The sequence below is a fragment of the Mycteria americana genome, chromosome 2 (assembly GCF_035582795.1).
Source record: "Mycteria americana isolate JAX WOST 10 ecotype Jacksonville Zoo and Gardens chromosome 2, USCA_MyAme_1.0, whole genome shotgun sequence".
Taxonomy (NCBI): Eukaryota; Metazoa; Chordata; class Aves; order Ciconiiformes; family Ciconiidae; genus Mycteria; species Mycteria americana.
Window position 1 is genome coordinate 92,979,718 of NC_134366.1, and position 18,385 is coordinate 92,998,102.

General features: G+C 38.8%; 1 protein-coding gene across 3 annotated transcripts; it reads right to left on the bottom strand.

The window, feature by feature from the left end:
- Positions 1-3,407: 3,407 nt before the first annotated feature.
- OTULIN (OTU deubiquitinase with linear linkage specificity) lies at positions 3,408-18,081 on the bottom strand. 3 transcript variants are annotated; one of them, XM_075494011.1, is made up of 8 exons: positions 17,649-18,079; positions 16,328-16,663; positions 12,466-12,539; positions 11,543-11,637; positions 10,155-10,298; positions 7,686-7,811; positions 6,377-6,646; positions 3,408-5,078 (listed from the first exon to the last, which is right to left on the bottom strand). In XM_075494011.1, the coding sequence occupies exons 1-8, from the start codon at positions 17,834-17,836 to the stop codon at positions 4,884-4,886; spliced, it is 1,428 nt and encodes a 475-aa protein (XP_075350126.1). In that variant the 5' UTR covers positions 17,837-18,079; the 3' UTR covers positions 3,408-4,883. The 3 variants fall into 3 exon arrangements, with proteins under 3 accessions (XP_075350126.1, XP_075350127.1, XP_075350128.1); XM_075494012.1 differs by having other exon boundaries at positions 16,328-16,659; positions 17,649-17,780; XM_075494013.1 differs by lacking the exon at positions 6,377-6,646 and having other exon boundaries at positions 17,649-18,081.
- Positions 18,082-18,385: the final 304 nt, after the last annotated feature.

The window sequence follows — 18,385 nt, forward strand, 5'->3', positions numbered from 1 at the left end:
AAATGCACGCTGCGTTTGCTGGAGCACCAAGGCGAAGCGACAAGTCAGCAGAGCCCTTCGCTGGGGCTGGGCGAGGTAGGTCTTCAAGTCCCCGCAGCCGGATGAGCCCGGGCCGTGGCTCCCTGCTCTCCCCGGCCCGCAGGGACACTTACAGGCACAGCCGGCCCCGCTGCCAGGCGGGCAGAGCTCCCACGCTCCTCCGCAACCCGCCCAGCGCCGAGGGCACGCACCGGGGGTCAGCCGTAAGCTACAGAGTCAGTATTTCCAGGGAATGTTCTGCGAAACACAACACGACTGTTTGAGAAGGACGATACCAGTTTCATGATTATTATAGCAGCTTTTCTTTTTTTTTTTTTTAAACTCAAAGATGGGTGGGTGCACAACAGATCTAACAGAGTGTCTAAATTCTGTCCCATCCCAGCAAGCCACACACACTTGCAGAATTATCTGATTCTAGAAAGGCAAGAGGGGAAAAAAAAAAAAGTAATTGTACCTTCCACATTCAGCCTACATTATATTATACAAAGTAAGGCATCCTTTTGCTTTTATTAATCAAAAAAATGAAAAATCCCTGGGCTGACTGGTCTTGATTTCCAGACTAAAAGCTTGATGCTGAAGAGCATGTGCAGAGGCTAGCTGCTACAGTCCCTGCAGCGGCTGTCTGCTGCAGCAGCCCAAAGGAAATACATCTCCTCAAAGACCTGGTGGGCAGGTGTCTGAAAATTTAAAAAAAAAAAAAAAAAAAAACACACAAAAAAACCCACAAAAAACACACAAAAAAACCAACCCCCAAACCCACAATTCCAAAAAGGGGCAAACTGGGGAAACAATCCTCTGGAAGAGGCAGCTGGTGATCACATTCGATGTGCCACTCCTTCCCCAGCATGCCACAGTACTCACCAGACAGCCCCGATAAAACAATTTTTAGTCAGTACTGACTAGTTCTTCAATGGCTCAATACAGCTCAGGATGGTTTTTTGGCATCCCACCGACTGGAATAGAAGTCATGAATGGAAATAAGAGCAATGCATCAGCACCCATGCAGAAAATGAATGCTCTGGGGAAAAGGGACTAGAGAGCCACCTTTCTTGAGAGGCCTCTACCATGCTAAGCCTTCCCCATTTCACTTTTAACTCTGTGGAATTAATAACATTTCCTTTCCATTTCTCAGAGGCTGAGGTTCTCCTCCTCAATAAATTTATAAATGGAAATACTCTTTGAATCTGTCTGGCTTGAAGCACATTAGTCGATGTCATAGCAAAATTATTCATCTAGCGGCAAGCTTCCAGAACATGCCGCCTGTCGTGTTCCACCGTTACCAAAAAAGGGAGCATTCATAAAGTACATTTGACCATCTTCAAACATTCCCAGTCCTATCCTGCCAGCTAGTGTACTGGGGGAACAAATGGCAATTATGTCCAGAAGACAAGATGCAGGGGCTGCACAACCGACACCATTAAATATTAGGGACATGAGATCACAAACTGAGCCCTGCACTCAGTGCACAATGCAAGAGCTCTCTCTCCTCACTTCCTTTAACACCTAAAATGGGATATGTGACCATGTATGTCACCAGAATGGCGGACAAGTTCCCACCTTGCTCTTCACCCTCCTTCACTAGTTTGTGATGAAAGGGCTCTCGCTGTCACACAAAAATAAACTCGGCCAAGATTTGGTCACGCTTTGACTCAGCTATCTGAATAAAGTTACAGTCCTGAACCAAACACACCTGCACCTCCCCGGGGCAGCTGGGTTCTGGGGTGAGCTCCCACAGGACACCATCAAGCTGGTTCCAGCACAAGCTTCTCAGAGCCATACCCAGCCTAAGCTTTGCTACCTTGCCTGCTGCAGCTCCAGCTCAGCACATCTCTCCACCCACAGCCAACTATTCCCACATTGTACAATGCCATTTTCTTCCCCTCTTCCCAGCCCTGCAAGATCACCCAAACCTCTGTTTTCTTTCACATGAAGAACTTCTGCTGTACGCTTCCACCAACAGAAAGGAAACCGGAGGATTAAGCATCCGTTAGCTTTGTAACATCTTTCTTACTAGGAGACTGAAGAAAGGCAAAATAAAAGCCTTGTGTAGACCACAACTGTGTTTAGTGAAAAATACATACTTAAATGCTTTTTAAAAAGCAATCAGATAGCCCAAGTCAAAGCACTATGACAGGAAGCAGGATGTTTCCATTTAATACCTGAGAGTATGCCAAAATGGTTCTGAAGAACACAACAAATATGTGCCTCCTTCTCCAAAAGGCATAAAAGGGCAGAAGCTGGATGTAACAATAACATTAAAGTAGGGATAAAAGATGGGACTAAAGTGGATGAAGTATTTTTTGCACAAAAAGCACACTAAGTACAACAGAGTGAACTTTCTTCATCTCTACTAACTCCTAGGAGCTCACGTATTACAGTATTAAAAATCTGGACTGTACCTAACAAAGTATGCCCGGTGTTGAGTAAAGCATCTGCTTCCTTTAGTAGGTTGATCTTGAAATACAGCAGCTATTATAAATGTATTCACACGTAAGACTCATGGACATCGAGGGGGACAGAACTGATTTGACCTCTACTCCTCTTCCTTTTCCATCCCTCACTTCCACTGCATTTAATTTATTGACTCTTTTCAGTTTATTCAGTAGAATACGAGGAGGGGACCCAACAGAAAAAGCAGTATTTATCCATTGTATAAGTCTAGATGAAAAATTGTCAGCTGTCAATTTTATATTTAAGTTAAATCAATATCCTGCACACTACAGTACAGACTCATTGCTTATCTCCAAAATACAGATGGAAAATACAAAGCAACATCAGTTTTTCTACTGTTCATTACTTGATTTCTGTAGGATCAATACATAGCTTAAGGTGTACACATACCTTGTGCTCAGTCCTGCACTTCTCACTTCAATAGACAAGCCAGTTAGGTGAATTGTTTACATGCCTAATGGCTGCAAACCCAGTCCTTAAACAGCCTCTGCTTTAGAGGCTTGTATCATACATTCAAGAGCCACTGCTCTAAATGTATGACAAAGAGGTCTTTTTCAAAGAGGTGTTAAGTTGATTAAAATTAATGTCAAGAATATATGACAATTAGAAGACATCAAGATTTAAATAATTTCAGTTATTTAAATCATAACTACAACTCTTCTATCAGAGTTCAGTGACTTGCAAAAGCCAATTTATTTTTCTTTCCCCTGCAATGTTACTTGGGTAACGGGAATTCAGGAAAATTTTTTTGCATGTGCAAATCCATGTGCAAGCAGCAAGCCGATAATTACTTGTTTTACATACATTACTATGCTTTGCAGCTTTCAAGAAATAACTAACCTGAACAAGGATTTCAAAATTAAAACCTCAAAAATATAAAGCTAGAGAGAAAACTGAGCATAAAACAAGAAACAAAATACTGCCAGATGAATTGGTTTATTTGTATTCCCTTGTAGCTCCCAGAAATTTTCAGTAACAGATCAAACTAGTTGTTTTCAAAGGCAAAGACAACATTGTAAATATAACACTGAGTACGTAACAGACCTCATTAAGATGTGTCTACAACACATTTTAGAACACAGTGAATACACACTCTCATTGTGTAATTACCTTTCACAATAAAAGTTAACAAATTAAGTAGAACGAGACGGGAGAATTTGAAGTTTTGCATGCCAGAAGTTTTGCATGTCATTTCCTCCAGAACATTTGCATGAAAAGTAGTTTTTTATAATCTTATCCCTTTTCTATAAAAAGGCCTTCTAAGAGAAGCCAAGTGATCTGTGTATGACCAGCATTTCATCTAAATCAACTTTCACACTCTTGTTCTGAGAATCATCTCTTGGCATACCTCCACTTTAAGCTAGAGGTGAAGGTTTTATTATTTAATTATTTTTTTAGGCATGTTGGCACTCCCAGCATCTGATATATTCTGTATTCCATCAATTTATAGCATAATGAATAATTCTAAGCAGAAACAGAACCTCCCACATACTCCTCCCAAGAGTGGAGAAGTTGCACCAGAAGTTTACTTCCATCTACTGCACTCCCTGGACAAGTTAAAATCCTGATGTTCTCCACAGCAGCTGCCCATGGAAGAGTAATATGAACAGACATGGAAGTTAGTGGGCACATGGTTATCTCATATCAGCTACCATAACCGAAGAGGGAATTCTGTGTAGGTTTTGAATTTGTGACGACTAACAAGCAACTTTTATACTCCCTTATTATCAAGTCTCTTTGCCACATAATCCTCTCAAGGGGTTGAAAGGGGAAGAGCTCTTAATTTTCAGCGTAACAGACAACTGGCTTCTAAAAAGAGACATTCATGTCAGAAAAAAAAACGCAAAGCATTAGAGAACTTTAAATAACATCTCTCTTATAGCGTAAACCATGGCAGGCATTAAATTCCAACTGCAAAAGAATTACATTGCTTCCTGAGACCGAAGATTTGTACAAATTGCTTCTAAGCACCATTACAAATATCAGTCAGGACACCGCCAGCTTACTTTTCCAGAACTTTCAATTCATCATTATCTCATTATTTCAGGGAGCAGAAGGTCAGCTCATGTCTTACCACAGAGCCTCACCTATCTTCTTAAAAGAAGTAAATCTACAGTTTTTGCATTCCTATTCAGAGCAAGCCCTTCAAAAAAAAAAAAAAAAAGGATTGCAGAAGTTTCCTTTTTTTTTTTGTATGGGCAACAAAAGCCATACTTGCAAAATTTTTACTCTTTAAGCTAGTACTTATTTGATATTTTAGTTCAGATGTAAACTTCTGAAACATGGATTTAAAGTTGTAGATTTAATAATGCAGATTTCATCATCATCCTGTTTCAAAATAGCACTGGAAACCTCAATAAGCAGCACAGGTTTGTCTGCCAAAAATCACTCGTTTACAGCATAGTCTCTTGGCACATTCTGACTGGAATATTATAATGTCTGTCATCTTCAGTTATGAGAGTCACCACAGGCCAGTCCTCCTCTGGGTCATTGGGATAAAGTGTGATGAATTCATCAGTACTATATTTATACAGTCGATACACTTGGATGGTATACTGCAGAGCATAAGCAAGGAGAAACATTTCCACCTACATTGGAAAAAAAAGCAGAAATATGATGTGTAAAATTAAACATACCTTTTACAAGATATTTCTCATAAAAATACTAAACTAATACCTATCGGATGTAATTTTTCAAAGAAAAAAACATGAAGAAGAGTAAATGAGAATGCGATACATGAGAATCTCTAGTTCAGCATCTCAATCATTCAAGCCATTCTTAACTTGCTGCAAAATACCTCTAAGATACCATGCCTTTAACATGGAGCTCTTCAGACCAAACAATGGCATAGTAAGATATTAGTCCTAAAGAAAAGCTGCTTTATACAGAGAATCCCACTTCCCTACTGCCACAAACAGGTAGGAAAGACATTCTCTCGTATCAGTATTCATCCCGTTAAGTCACTAAACCAGACAAGAATGGGTTTCAGGCGCTGCTCCTTTCTCTCTTAGAGGGTACTCTGAACTCTGTAGCCAAATAAAAAGCAGGTGGAAAGCGCTTACAAAGCCTGTTGACATCAGAAGGAATTCAGAGAAAGATGACTTTCCAGCTTCTATCTTGTCTACTACAGTGACAAGCATATCCTGTTCTAAATAACAATTTCCAAAGAATATCACCAAAATAAATAAATCTAGTCAGCACAAATATACGCAACATTACTTACTAAACTAGGCGGCAAAAAAGTCACCAAGTAATCAGCTAATTTAACACTGCTAGCAACCTGTCTCATCTATAATAGTTGTCAGATTTTTAAACTAATAAACACAAACAAAACATTAATACTTCCATGTTTCTAGTATCTACAATCAAGTAGTGAATTTAACTGCAGTACCACACTTGTAACTTATTCAGTGGGATTTTTTTAAATGGATGTTCCAAAACCTTTCAGACTATTCAGCTCATTAACCATTACATTTTGCTTTGGGGCTTTTTTTGATATGCATATAATTTCTGCAACATATAAGGCAGTAACTGTCATCAGTTTATCAGAATTCAACCAGTATATGTACTACGCATGATCTTCTCTTCATAATTTGAGTATTAGCTTTTTAAAAAAATATCATGATAAAAGCTAACAATTAAGAGACTAATACAAATGTTTCTATTAATAGAATACGATACTTCCAAAGAATGATGCTACCTAAGTGTCAGCTGCCACACAAAAATCAATGTTTAAAAGGAAGGCCTTTACAGACTCTACAGGCACACAGTTCTACTATATTTTTTCCAATGAAAGACCAGACAAAAGCTAGATGATTTCTTAAACCACCTGAAACAAAAACCTCCAAAACAGGAAAATAACACTGTAAAAACAATCTCTCCTTACTTGTTCAAGGCCTCCACTGTGACCAATATGATTCAAGTGATTATGCATTAACTGACAAGGGTTGCTAGATGTATCCCGTGCAAACAGTAACCATGAGAAGACAGGAACTCTCCTTCCATTTTTATCATCATTGTATAATTCGATGGCGGTGTTAAGCATCAAAAATTTCAGTGCTTCATAGAGGCTATACTCCTCCTCTTCATTTTTAAACAATTTATCACAGGCTTCTTGTTTCTCAGTAGGACCCTTGATTTCACTTATATTCTTCCACTATAAAAAAAAAACCACCGCACACAACATATATCAGTAGCCATCACCATGCAAGACCTGCAAAAAGCCACTTGTGAATTGTCAGATGCACAGCATAGGCACTCAGAATTTAATTTATGAAGGGCTTTGTGACTTTTTAAAAACACTCAAGAATATTTCCACAGCTGTAGTCCTACCAAGGTCAAGTTGAATTAGTCTGATTTTGCTTAAATTAGTCCTTAAGCAAAGCAAAAGATGGGGGTGTTGGGAATTGTTGCAAGGCAGCAAAACAAATATTGTCATGGGACAATAAGCAGTAAGATAATAACCTGTTTGTTTCCTGTATCATAAATCCTACATCCTTCATATTCTTACATTTCAGTTACTCAGAATGCGTACTTCATTCCCGCCCTCAGAAACTGCTTGAATGTAGCCTTTAAAATATTCTTAAAAGCCTTCAAAAAAAGAGAATATGCGTACACAGTAAGGCAGGAACAACTGAAGAGTTTTTAAATAGGGGTTCCAGAGTTTCAAGGGAGGGAAGATGGAGCTAGATAATATACTACGAACACTGGAAGGGCACAACCATTTTCCTGTTACATTAACCTAGAATAAAAACATATAAACATAGAACAAAAACTATTCCTTTGAAGTTACTTCAGCATTCTACTGTATTTTTTTTTCTTTCCATGACCTGTTCAAGGTAGCAACAGCATTTATCCATAGCATACATCATTCCTTCAAATAAATACAAGAAATAACAGAGGCAAAATGTTAACTCTGTTACATTAATTTCTTCATTGAAACCTGTCTAACTAATAGTTTTCTGCAGAGCTTACAAATTAATTCCAGCATCAGGCTAATGCAAGCAGTGGAAGACTAGAAAACTCCCACAGATCTGAACAGACATTCTTTTCTTGGGGTTTTTTTGCAGTATACATACAGAAAAGTGACGTTTTTCACTAGTGAAAGCATCCTTATGCTAAATGCACCACATTCAAAAATCTTTCCCATTTTTCTTATTTGCAAGTGACCAAGAATAAACAAATACTTTTCCAACCTTTTTCCTTAGAAGTATTAAATATTCTTTAATTTCATCACTTATTTCTCCCATCTTCCTGCCCAGTTTCTGTTTTAGCTGCCACTGCTTGATCCAGTCATATTTGCTCAGCAAGTTTTCAGGAAGCTGGAAGTTGAGAGAAGGCAGCTTAAGTCAAAAATCTTGAAAGGAAAATCCACTAACTTGCACAGTATTATTTTATTGAAAAAATATTTTTTTTTAAAGATTTTGCACCTTAAAACAATCCCTCATATGTTCTTCTGAACAGATGTCATACTAAGATGACCACAACTGAACACAACTGGCTCTTTATAATACTTGCTGGATAACAGTCAGAATACTGGTCTATTACTATTTCCAGATCTAACTAATACATAAGCACTGGAAAAATTAATCACTTTAAGTTACTCATGGCTTTTCGGGGGTTTTTTGGGGTTTGGGTTTTTTTGGTGGGGTTTTTTTTTTTTTTTTAATTAGAAAAAACCCTCCAGCACCAGATGACAGTACTGTCTTTGAAAGTGTCCCTGAACCAACAGAAGAGAAGGTTAAAGATGTGATGACATCTACCAGATAAGCCAGAAGTCTTGGTGGAGTGCAAACTACTTAGTCCAGAACACACAAACTGTGTTTTCTTTTCAGGGTGAATAATTAAAACCACTATGGGACTGGTTTTCTGATAAAAAAGTAAGCAACCTGGGAATTAGTTGCTGCATCAGATCATATTTTAGCCTCAGAACTGCCTCTTTTACTGCTCACATGCTACACCTGCTCAGTTAAGAGCTTTTACACTTCTCTCGAAGGACATCCTGGCAGTTGTATGCCCAGGTTTTTTACCCTCATTTATTAACCCATTTTACCGCTAGAACCGGAAGAGCAACTTGTGTTTCTCAATGAATTAAATATTTGGCTAGAGCAGCATATACGCCATCAGCCATTACCAACTAGTTTTCGTTTTATCGGGACTCCAAATTAGTAATATGTTCTCTTTAATGGCAACCAAGTACTTGTCAGATATACACAGACTTTCCCCCAACCCAGCCTGGCATCCTATGCTAATTGGACATATAGAACTAAGTAATCAAAGATTATATGCCAGTAACTTCTACAACTAGAAATGTGCATGTTAAACACTGTTTTAAATTAAAAAACAAAAACCAAAAACCAAAACCACCCTTTGTTAAAGTTATACTGCTAGCTGTCACAACACATTTCTCTTACATGCCTTCTCCTTTGATGCATTAACAGTTTATCATTTCAATCATTTATAGTTTTACACCTTTTCCAAAAAAATGTCAATTACCATAGGACACATTTTCCTCTATAAATCAGTAGGAAGAAAAATAGGTGAACATCATTAAAAACTGCAAAATACACCATTTAAAAAAGTTTGCACTTTCTTCAAAGGAGCACTGGGAAACTATCTTCTATAGTTCGATAATGTGGCGATGGTTGTCAGCTGGGAGAATTTTTTTTATAAAAAGGAAATCTTTTTACTGCTGCAGTAACAAACATATCATCGAAATATTTTTATCAGTAATTACAAAAACATATGAGCAGGAGCTTACTTAACAATGATAGTGACCACAATGAGAAATTTTAAGATGGACTCTAAAGTTATACAGAAAGATAGTATGAGCAGTGTGATTCTACTTGGACTGCTAGCCTACACACAAGAGTCTGCATCAGACATTAATCATTTACATTTCCAGCAGCAACCTGGACAACTGGAACCTTACTCCCCTGAAGCGGGCCACTTTTGTACAGGCAGCTTCCTACATGTTTCTTCCATGTTCACTGGTATCACCAAATAGACTTTGTTGACACAAGACAATTTCTGGAATATTCTTCTTCTACTCTTAGTAAGACACCTTGCTTTGCTTATCCATCAATGCTCCGTAAGAACTGTTCTTCATGTCAGGTTGGAGTTGCTCTTACACTTAAGTAACATTTAAGACATGGGTAATACACACATTCTGAAAAGCCTACAGCATACAATTTCGTAATCCACTTTCTAGAGAAACCATATACAGCACACAAGAATATATATGATAATTTTGAAAAGCTGGGTTTTTTTCAAATGTGCTTAGAATAACTTGCCTATATTTTTTGTTATTACCAGCTGTCTTGTGGGAAACCTTTTACTGCCGTATTACATGCAGTAAAAAGAAACCAAGAGGGCAAGATGAAGACAGACAAGTTACATTACAGTCAGCTCTATAGTAACATTTATACATTATAAACGGGAAACTAAGGGGACCTGAACTCAATTCCAAGTTGAAAGAATCACTGTAAACCTACAAAAAAACCTGAACACTACCACTTCTCAATTCAAGGGATATTGAATTCGCAATTCAAGGGATATTGAGAAGTGAGCATATATAGCATAATAGAGAAATGAGATCATAAAATTATCCAAGAGGTTAGAACCAACATTCCTGTACTGTCAGAAGATCAGAGTTTGACACGTACCATAGTAAAGTCCTCACACTGCAGCCAGCTTGGTAACTGGGTAGTTTGGCTTAGTGCCTGGAACAGAGTTGCTCTGAGAGCACAATAGTTATCACCTCGTACTCTCCTTATAGATGCAAACTTCTGAGCAACTGCTTCATATCCCTAGAGAAAACACAAAATCCAAATAACATGAAAGCATTAATAAAACATTTTAAGGTCATGTACTCGTATCATAAAAGATACTGGAGTATTAGCATCTAAATGCTAATGCTATTTAAAAAAAAAAAAAAAGGATTTGATCCACTACCCATTTTGGAAGTTCAAATGCTGTTATGTCACAAATTATGCTTTGAAAAAAAAACTTCCCTAGTCCTGCTGAATAACAAACAAGAAACCGAAGCAATTTAAGGAGATAATTGGTTGTGGCATTTATTTGATGACAGTGCAGAAAGAGCATTGAAAAGTGGTAGCTAACCCACTTAAGTTTCAAAAAAAAAAAAAATCCAAACATATACACACAAGACTATAAATCTAAAAATATGTCATGCTTACAAGAAATTTCAGCAATAGTTTGTTCCATTTACCCTGTACACGTCATATGTAGTTTGTTTTTGCCTCAGGGAAAATTTGCATTTACACTGAAGTATCTTGACACATGCCTCAGCACATCTGTCCCCTCCCTGCTGTTCCCACACATAAACTTTTAGCACAAGCAGCAATGTTGAAACAATTTCTGAAGCTCAGTATGTTTCTTCAGCTAACCTAGCAAGATTCAATGCTCTGCACATCTGTATTTCTCTTGCTAATCTCTTGAAGGTGACACATGGATCTTTTGATTTATGGAAAGTATTTTTTAGGTTTAGTCACATATACCACTAAATTTTCAAATTGTCTTAAAAACAACAACAAAAAAACCCCTAATCAACCTTATGCTTTATTTTCCACCATTCTAGCTCAAGATTAACATAACAAAACTAGTTCAAAACCTACAAAAAATAAGAATTCAGGAAAAATTTAAGAAAAACTGAACCTATTCATTAAAGCTCCCCATCTTAAAAATCATGCAATTAAGTTATTTGCCTTCTGCCAAAAAGTTTGGTTATCTGCTCTGCCATTTCAACAGCCCACAAAATTACCATTTTATGGTAATAAACCCAATTTAAAACTTTAATAACAGTAATGAAGAACAGTATGAAGCAAAACCCTACACTACCAACAAGCAGCCTTACCCAAAAACACATTTTGAACAAATACGAATGAAACCATCTCCCAGTTGTCAGCCACTTCTACGACCAGACACTGGAAAACATTGATATTGCATTTCTTGTTTTAAAGATTGTTCCCAGAGGAAACATACAAACGAAAAGAAAAAGCCCAACAAAATTCAGCAAAAAGAGAACTGATACCTTTCTCATCCTTTTTGCTACTGGTGTATTTCCTCTCCATTCTTTTCTGCAATACTCCATGATGTCCATTTCAGGTGAAACACTTAGTTTATATTCTGTCAAAAAAGAATATGTAACATTATATTGAGAACTGTGAAACAGAACAACATAGAAAATCCTGAGTAACTGGATTTCTAAATACACTCTATGACTTTAAAATAACAGGGGTGCCAAAGGAAACTGACAGCACAACCTATAGCTACTAAGTAATTATTAGTATCGGAGGGGAAAAAAACCAGCTTGCTCTGAAAATGACAAATGAGCAAAAATAATGATGTAGTCCAACAAAATAGAGAACTCTGCTCCTCTTGTCTGAAAAATATTAATTGGCAAAAAGTAGAAATTAGTAAAGTACTCTTCATTTTCTTAGCAATCAGAAAAACGTTTGGTGAAAGTTTCTCTTCTTTCAGCAGCTGCACTATAAGGAAGAAAGATAATAGATCTTTCCAAATAAGCCAGAAACAATGGTAGAAAAAAGAAATACAGTTTTGTGTTGGAATACTGACAGCCTTCATTCCAAAACAGATAGTAATAAGGTCATCAAGGGATCCCAGCAACAGATGCTGCTATAATGACTATAAATCAGTAATTTTCAAGCACAATATTGTAACATAGGCTATATGACTGCTTTCCAAAGGATTCACATTCTCTTGTAAAGTAACTATAGAAACACAAGGAAAAAATACACTAAGAGAAACTAGTTTTCCATAACATTGATCTTTTCATCAATTCAACTGTACAGTGTACTCAATCATTATAAGCAATTTCTGTTGCTCACAGAGACATCTGTGCACAAAAATCCTCAGAAACAAGGGTTTCAAATCATCACAAATTAGTGCTACAGTGAATTGTAATACTGTATTTGAAACAAAGTTCAAATGTACCTGAAAGGCTTGTCTCACAAAGTAATACTTTCTCTCTCTCTATTTCTTCTGCATCACGATACATGTCCTCCTCACTGCAATAAAGGTCAACACATAAAACATAGTTCACGTAACAGCACAGATCTTATAGTAATTTATCTTTGCCCCTGTTTACAGCTACAGGCAAGTATTTAAGTCTTTCTCCAATTATTTTTTCAACTCAATTTGCTTTCCATCTTATACATTTTCATAAAACCAACATGAGTTTTCAAAAAAACAGTTTAAAAAAACCTCTCAACTGTTCCCCTCCCTTATTTATGACACCTCTGTTGGTAATGAATCACTGCCTGAATTTCTCTTCTGCTGGTTGCATGGAGACTACAGAGTACTAAAGTCCCTTTATATTTGCAAATTTATCCTGTAAAATTTACAAAAGATACAAGCCAAAATGCCCATTTGCTGAGTATATGAATACTACAACCTATGCATGCAACTAAGAATACGTTACTCAACAGAGCTTTGTATCTATGCTCCACTGGGGCTGAGCAACCTGCCTAGTAACGAGCAGAATACGTGACAGAATATCATGATGAAAAGTAGCCAGCTAACTGCAGCTGGTTTGAATGTCATGAACTCAAAGAAAACAAAATTCTAAGCGTGATCCAAACCACAGCCTACAGGCTAACTGAAATCCACACAAACATTTCTTCCTCGAATAATATGGGCTTTTTGGTCAAGGTACACTGTCTTAAGAGTCAAACATCTCCATCTGAGCTTACATACAGACATTCTGAACTCAAGTTATGACCATGAGGGAGGAAATGATGGCCTAAAAGGATATCGTTTCTATGCATAGCCTACCATTATCAAGAAGAGATCTCGAAGCTAGGGTGTGAACGTTACTGTTGAGAATGGAGGTCCATAGTGTTCAAAAAACAGAACTATAAATTGCACATTCCTTTAAACATGATTCTTAGTGGCATTTGTCATATAATTACACCTAGCAAATAAACTTTAAAATCACAGTTTCACAGCTAAAATACTTCAAAACAAACATACATCACCAAACATATTAGTAAATCATTTAGGCTTACCACTATGAAGGTTACAGTGAAACTTTGTATTTTGAAGAAAGTACATGTGCAGGGAAAAAAAGTGTAAGGTTATTACTCATTGCCCACTACTATTAGTAGCTTCTAATCTACTATGCAAAAAAAACCAAACACAAATCACAGTGTGCCTGCAAAAGACCAAGAAGAAATTAAGGCAGTGACCCTGCCCCATCTTACACTACTAAAAGAGGACACGGAGTTAGGAAGACTGCAAGAAAGGGTTTAATGTAGCCAGCTGGTAATGAGATTACTCTCATTAAACTTGAAAGAATACACTGGTAGATTATGGCTCTGTATTTCTTTTTCTTTATATCCAAATTAGCTTACTTAAGAGGTAACATTTCTAACCCATCTGCATATATTTCCCTTTACACTAAACATCTTTTTTGTTCTCAAGACAAATATAGGTTAATACCAGGAAACTGTCATCTACTGTGCAGTCATATGAAACTACAGTTTAGTTTTTACTCAAGTTTCAAACCAGGTTTCCTGGGTGTTCGAGTAGCTACTTGAAATCTGATTCGTAACAATACTATATAATTATTAATTAAAAGAGAAACAATAGATGCAGTAGACATTAAACACAGTACTCCACAAGAGAGTACTACCTGCTGAGAAGAAAAAAAATCATAGAATACTTATCCCAAGTCCTTATCCTTGTTACAGTGTGGCACTGGACAAACCCTAATTTCCATGCATAATCTTATTTCTCAGCAGAGATTAAGGTTCATTAAGGCTGTGAAGAATTTCAAGAATACTTAATAACCTTGAAAATACTATTAAAAAACCCAAACAACTTGGTATCTGACAACAGCGATCTCTAGCCTAGCTGATCTATAAGCTAAGTATTTAAAATATAAAGCAACAACCTCCCCTTCTGAGCATGATCAAACCTGCTTCTACAAGGGAACCCATGGGAAGTGGCAGGGTGGGGGGGAGTGTTACTTTGGTATACATCCTCAAATACATTTAGGTTATAATGCACAAAGAGAAAAAGTGCTCAACTTAGTAAACTAGTGAGGTCACTCAAAAAAGAAGTTTGGTGTAGAGTACGCAGTGTCATGTTCTTTCTACAAGTTGCCAAAATAAAACTCGTTGATTCAGAACCTGAACACATTAACATGCAGCGTAAACAAAGTACTGCAGCTTAGCTGAGTTGTTTTGAAATCAAGGTAGCTAAGAGGTGCAATCCATCTGCACAGGCACTCTCAGAGTTGCAAGTGCACCTTAACATTGTTCTAGTATAGTAACTGTTAAGTAAAATCTGTGGAAACAAGAATGTGGAAACTAAAGCCTTTCCCCATTAATCTTCACATTAATATTTGACAATAGAGTGAAAATAAAATAACAGATGGAAAAGAATGATTAAATGAAAACATGCATGTACAAAAGAAAAAAAAAATAGTGCATAGTGTTGTGTGTAAACACTTAAATTGTGAACAGATTCTGCTGAACCAAAGACACCAAGGAAAAACAACAGGATGTCAGATTTTACTTAGAGTACCCTGGGCTTTGCATTTTAAAAACAAACAACCACCCCCCCACACCACCACCACCAAAAAAACTAAACCCCAGCAAGTTAAGACAACAGCAAGCAAAACTAAGCTGGAGAGGCAGGAAAGGGCAAAATATAAATAGTTTTATACTAACAGATTTGCAGGACTAGAACTCCCAGTATTGAAGATACCATACAAAAGCAAAAACAATACTTAAAGTCTTCTGTTTATCATCATGAAGGGATGAATATTTAATTTTTTCATGTCAGATTAAACTCATTGCTATTAATAGTTCATGTAAAGGCATATTAGATCAAATAGAATTAGTATGCCAAGTAGCAGCTAATTTAAAAATACAGAAGGACAGAGATCCTTATGTACCACACTTCCGCCAACACATGAAATACACTTAACATATATTTATATGAATCTGTGTATTAAAGTTAAATGTGCGTTAATATTAAGAAACCTCAGATTAACATATTAGATTGTGCTTAAATTACAGAGTAATTTAAGCATGAAATAAGATTTTAAAAGCATCCTTGAAAGCATGTACTTATTTTTAGTGACTTTTTCACTAAGTCAGCACTTATTGTAGATTTTTGGATGTTGTCTGAAATAGTCCACTGGCTACCTACAGAAAAAGGATTAATCAGAAATCACTTTCTTCTCTTACTTTATTAATGTATTCTTCAATGACATAAAGTCACTCTTAATGTGCATTAATTTTGTTTTCAGAAGCTTGGAGTATCTTTTTTTAAAACCTTCATATTTATTTCTTCCTCCAGATTCCAGTTATTCTTGTAAAGACTTCTACTGTCAAATGGGAATCGCACAACTAAATTTTTACTTCAGCCTATACCAGGAGATTTACAAAAAGCAAAGAAAAAAAAGCTGAAGTGTTAGGATTAAAAAAAGCCTTCTATGACTGTCAGCACTGCACCTAACAAAGCCTTCACAAGGTTAAAACCAAGCTACCAGAGTATCTGCCTCCAATTCTTAGTTTCCGATGCTCTGCCTGCTACCCTTAAGAGCTTAATGTCGCATCAGTTATTCCCTTAGATGGGGAAAGAAGACCACTAATAAACTATAAAAATAAGCAATTTATCTAAAGCGTGAAGGTGGCCTTCAAAGTTTAAGATTTGACACTTAGACCTACTTCACTAAGACACTAACATATATGAAATTTTGCCAAGAAATTCACTTTCAAAAACTGAAAGTACACTTCCCTTTCTATAGAAAAGGTGTTAATATATTAAAAAAAAAAATCCTCACCTGTCCTCAGATGACTCCACTGCTGAACAATTACTAGACATAGGCAGGTATAGTTCACAGTTTCTAGATGCATCCCAATCTGTCACAAGTGATTTAATCGTATCTGTCTTCTCAGGCCTCCCAGTACTTCCGCATACATAGTCTTTTCTTATTTCTGATATAGATTGCTCTTTCTGGTCAGTAGCTGCGTTTGCTGAACCAAGTTCATTAGAAGGAACACCAACTTCCTTTTCATGCTTTGTCAACTGTGTGGCAACAGTCTCTTTTTTCTGTGTCTGTTCTGAACCTGCAGAAAGGCTGGTTGGTTCTGTCATCCACCCTTGAAAATTATCCTGGCTTTGAAGAATAGAGAAATATATGAACGGTATCTCTCACGGAAGAACAAAAGCACATGTTTTAAGAAAATTACAGTATTTTGATAGTTATGTTATATTCTGAGGATTCAGAAGGTACTTAAATTATTCAAAAGCAGGAACAAAATCCAGAACAGTTTGGTAAGATAACACAGCGGCCAAGCTACCAAACTCATCTCCTTGGCAAGCCAATTTCATTTCTTAGCGAGGCTAATCTGTGCCAGTTCCTCAAACACAACCCGCACTAGAATTAGTGCCCTAACTGAACACTTGCTCTTCTCAAGAGGTATTATCACCTAAAAACCTGAGGATTAACAGAAATCCCAATGAAACAAGTTTCAGTCCTGCAAGAGGAAGATTTTTACAAACTCACCTGGTGCTCCGTGAAACTTCCCATTGCACCAGGATTATTGCTTAATGCAAAAATTTCTGATCTTTGTTTCTTCCAATACAATTTCCAAAGTTATTAAGACAGGGCTTTCTACAGTCCATTCTAGCAAGTTCTCCAAAGGCTTACAGTGTGCCCATATAGTAAATTTTCAGGGCCATTTATCTTAAATTGATACATAACCCTCCCAAAAAATTATGGGTTGCTTTGCAGTTGCCACATTCGTGTCCTAGACAATTCTGACCATTGCTACCCAGGCCGGTCACCTCAGAACTGACAGTTTTAATATCCACTATATACACCTTAAAACTGTACAACTCGTTTCTATTTTCAGGTTAAATCCTCCCACCTGCCACACACCTTTCTTTCCCAGACACCACTGTCCTTTCCTTCTTGAGCCCTGCTGTGTAGCAAGCTGCACACCAAGCTATCCCGCAGAACAACGCTCGGGACGGGAGTCGCACACCTTGTCCCGATTACTCCCAGACCCGCTCCCCGGGGAAGGACGAGCCAGGCTCTGCGCAGCACACGACCAACCATACCCGCACTGCCACACCGCGCAGGGCAGCCGAGGCCTCACCTTTGCGGCATCCTCTGTCCTGCGGGACCATGGGCCCGACCCCGATCGGCGCCGCCCGCCGCAGCGGCCGCGCCCCCCCGAGCGCAGGAGGCCGCCCCCGCTCCGGCTGCCCGCTGCCCGGGGCCATGGGGGGAACGCAGCGCGCCGCCTCCCGCCGCGTCCCTCCCCGCCCGCCGCTCGCCGCTCATCCCTGCGGAAGAGGCCGCCGTTCACCGCGTGGGCCGCGCCAAGCGCCCGCCCACAGGCCCGCACAGGGGTCGGCTACAACGGCTGCCGGCACGCGCCCGGTGCTCCCATCGCCGCGGCAACGGCCGCGGCCCGGCGCCAGCGAGGGCCCGCGCGGCCCCTACGCAGCTTCACAGCTGCTTCCGCGTCGCCGGCCACCCCGGCCGCCGGCATCCTCCGCCCGCGCGTCATCACGCCGGAAATAGCGATTGTACGTGCCCGCGCTTCCTTCCTTCCCTCCTTCCTTCCTTCCGCCCGGCCGCCGCCGTACAAAGAGCGCCGAATCACAGCGGCGGAATACGGCGAGTGCTGGCCTTCTGCGCATGCGCTTTGGCGGCGAAGGGGGGGGGAAGACTACTCCCATTGTCCCCGCCCTTCGCTACGGGTCGGGGGGGGGGTGGGCGATACCAATGCCGGGCGGGGGGGGGGGAGGGAGGATAGGCACCTGCCCCTGCCCCTGCCCCTGAGCCCGCAGTGGGTTGCCCCGCGCCTGGCTGGGGCCACCCTCGCGC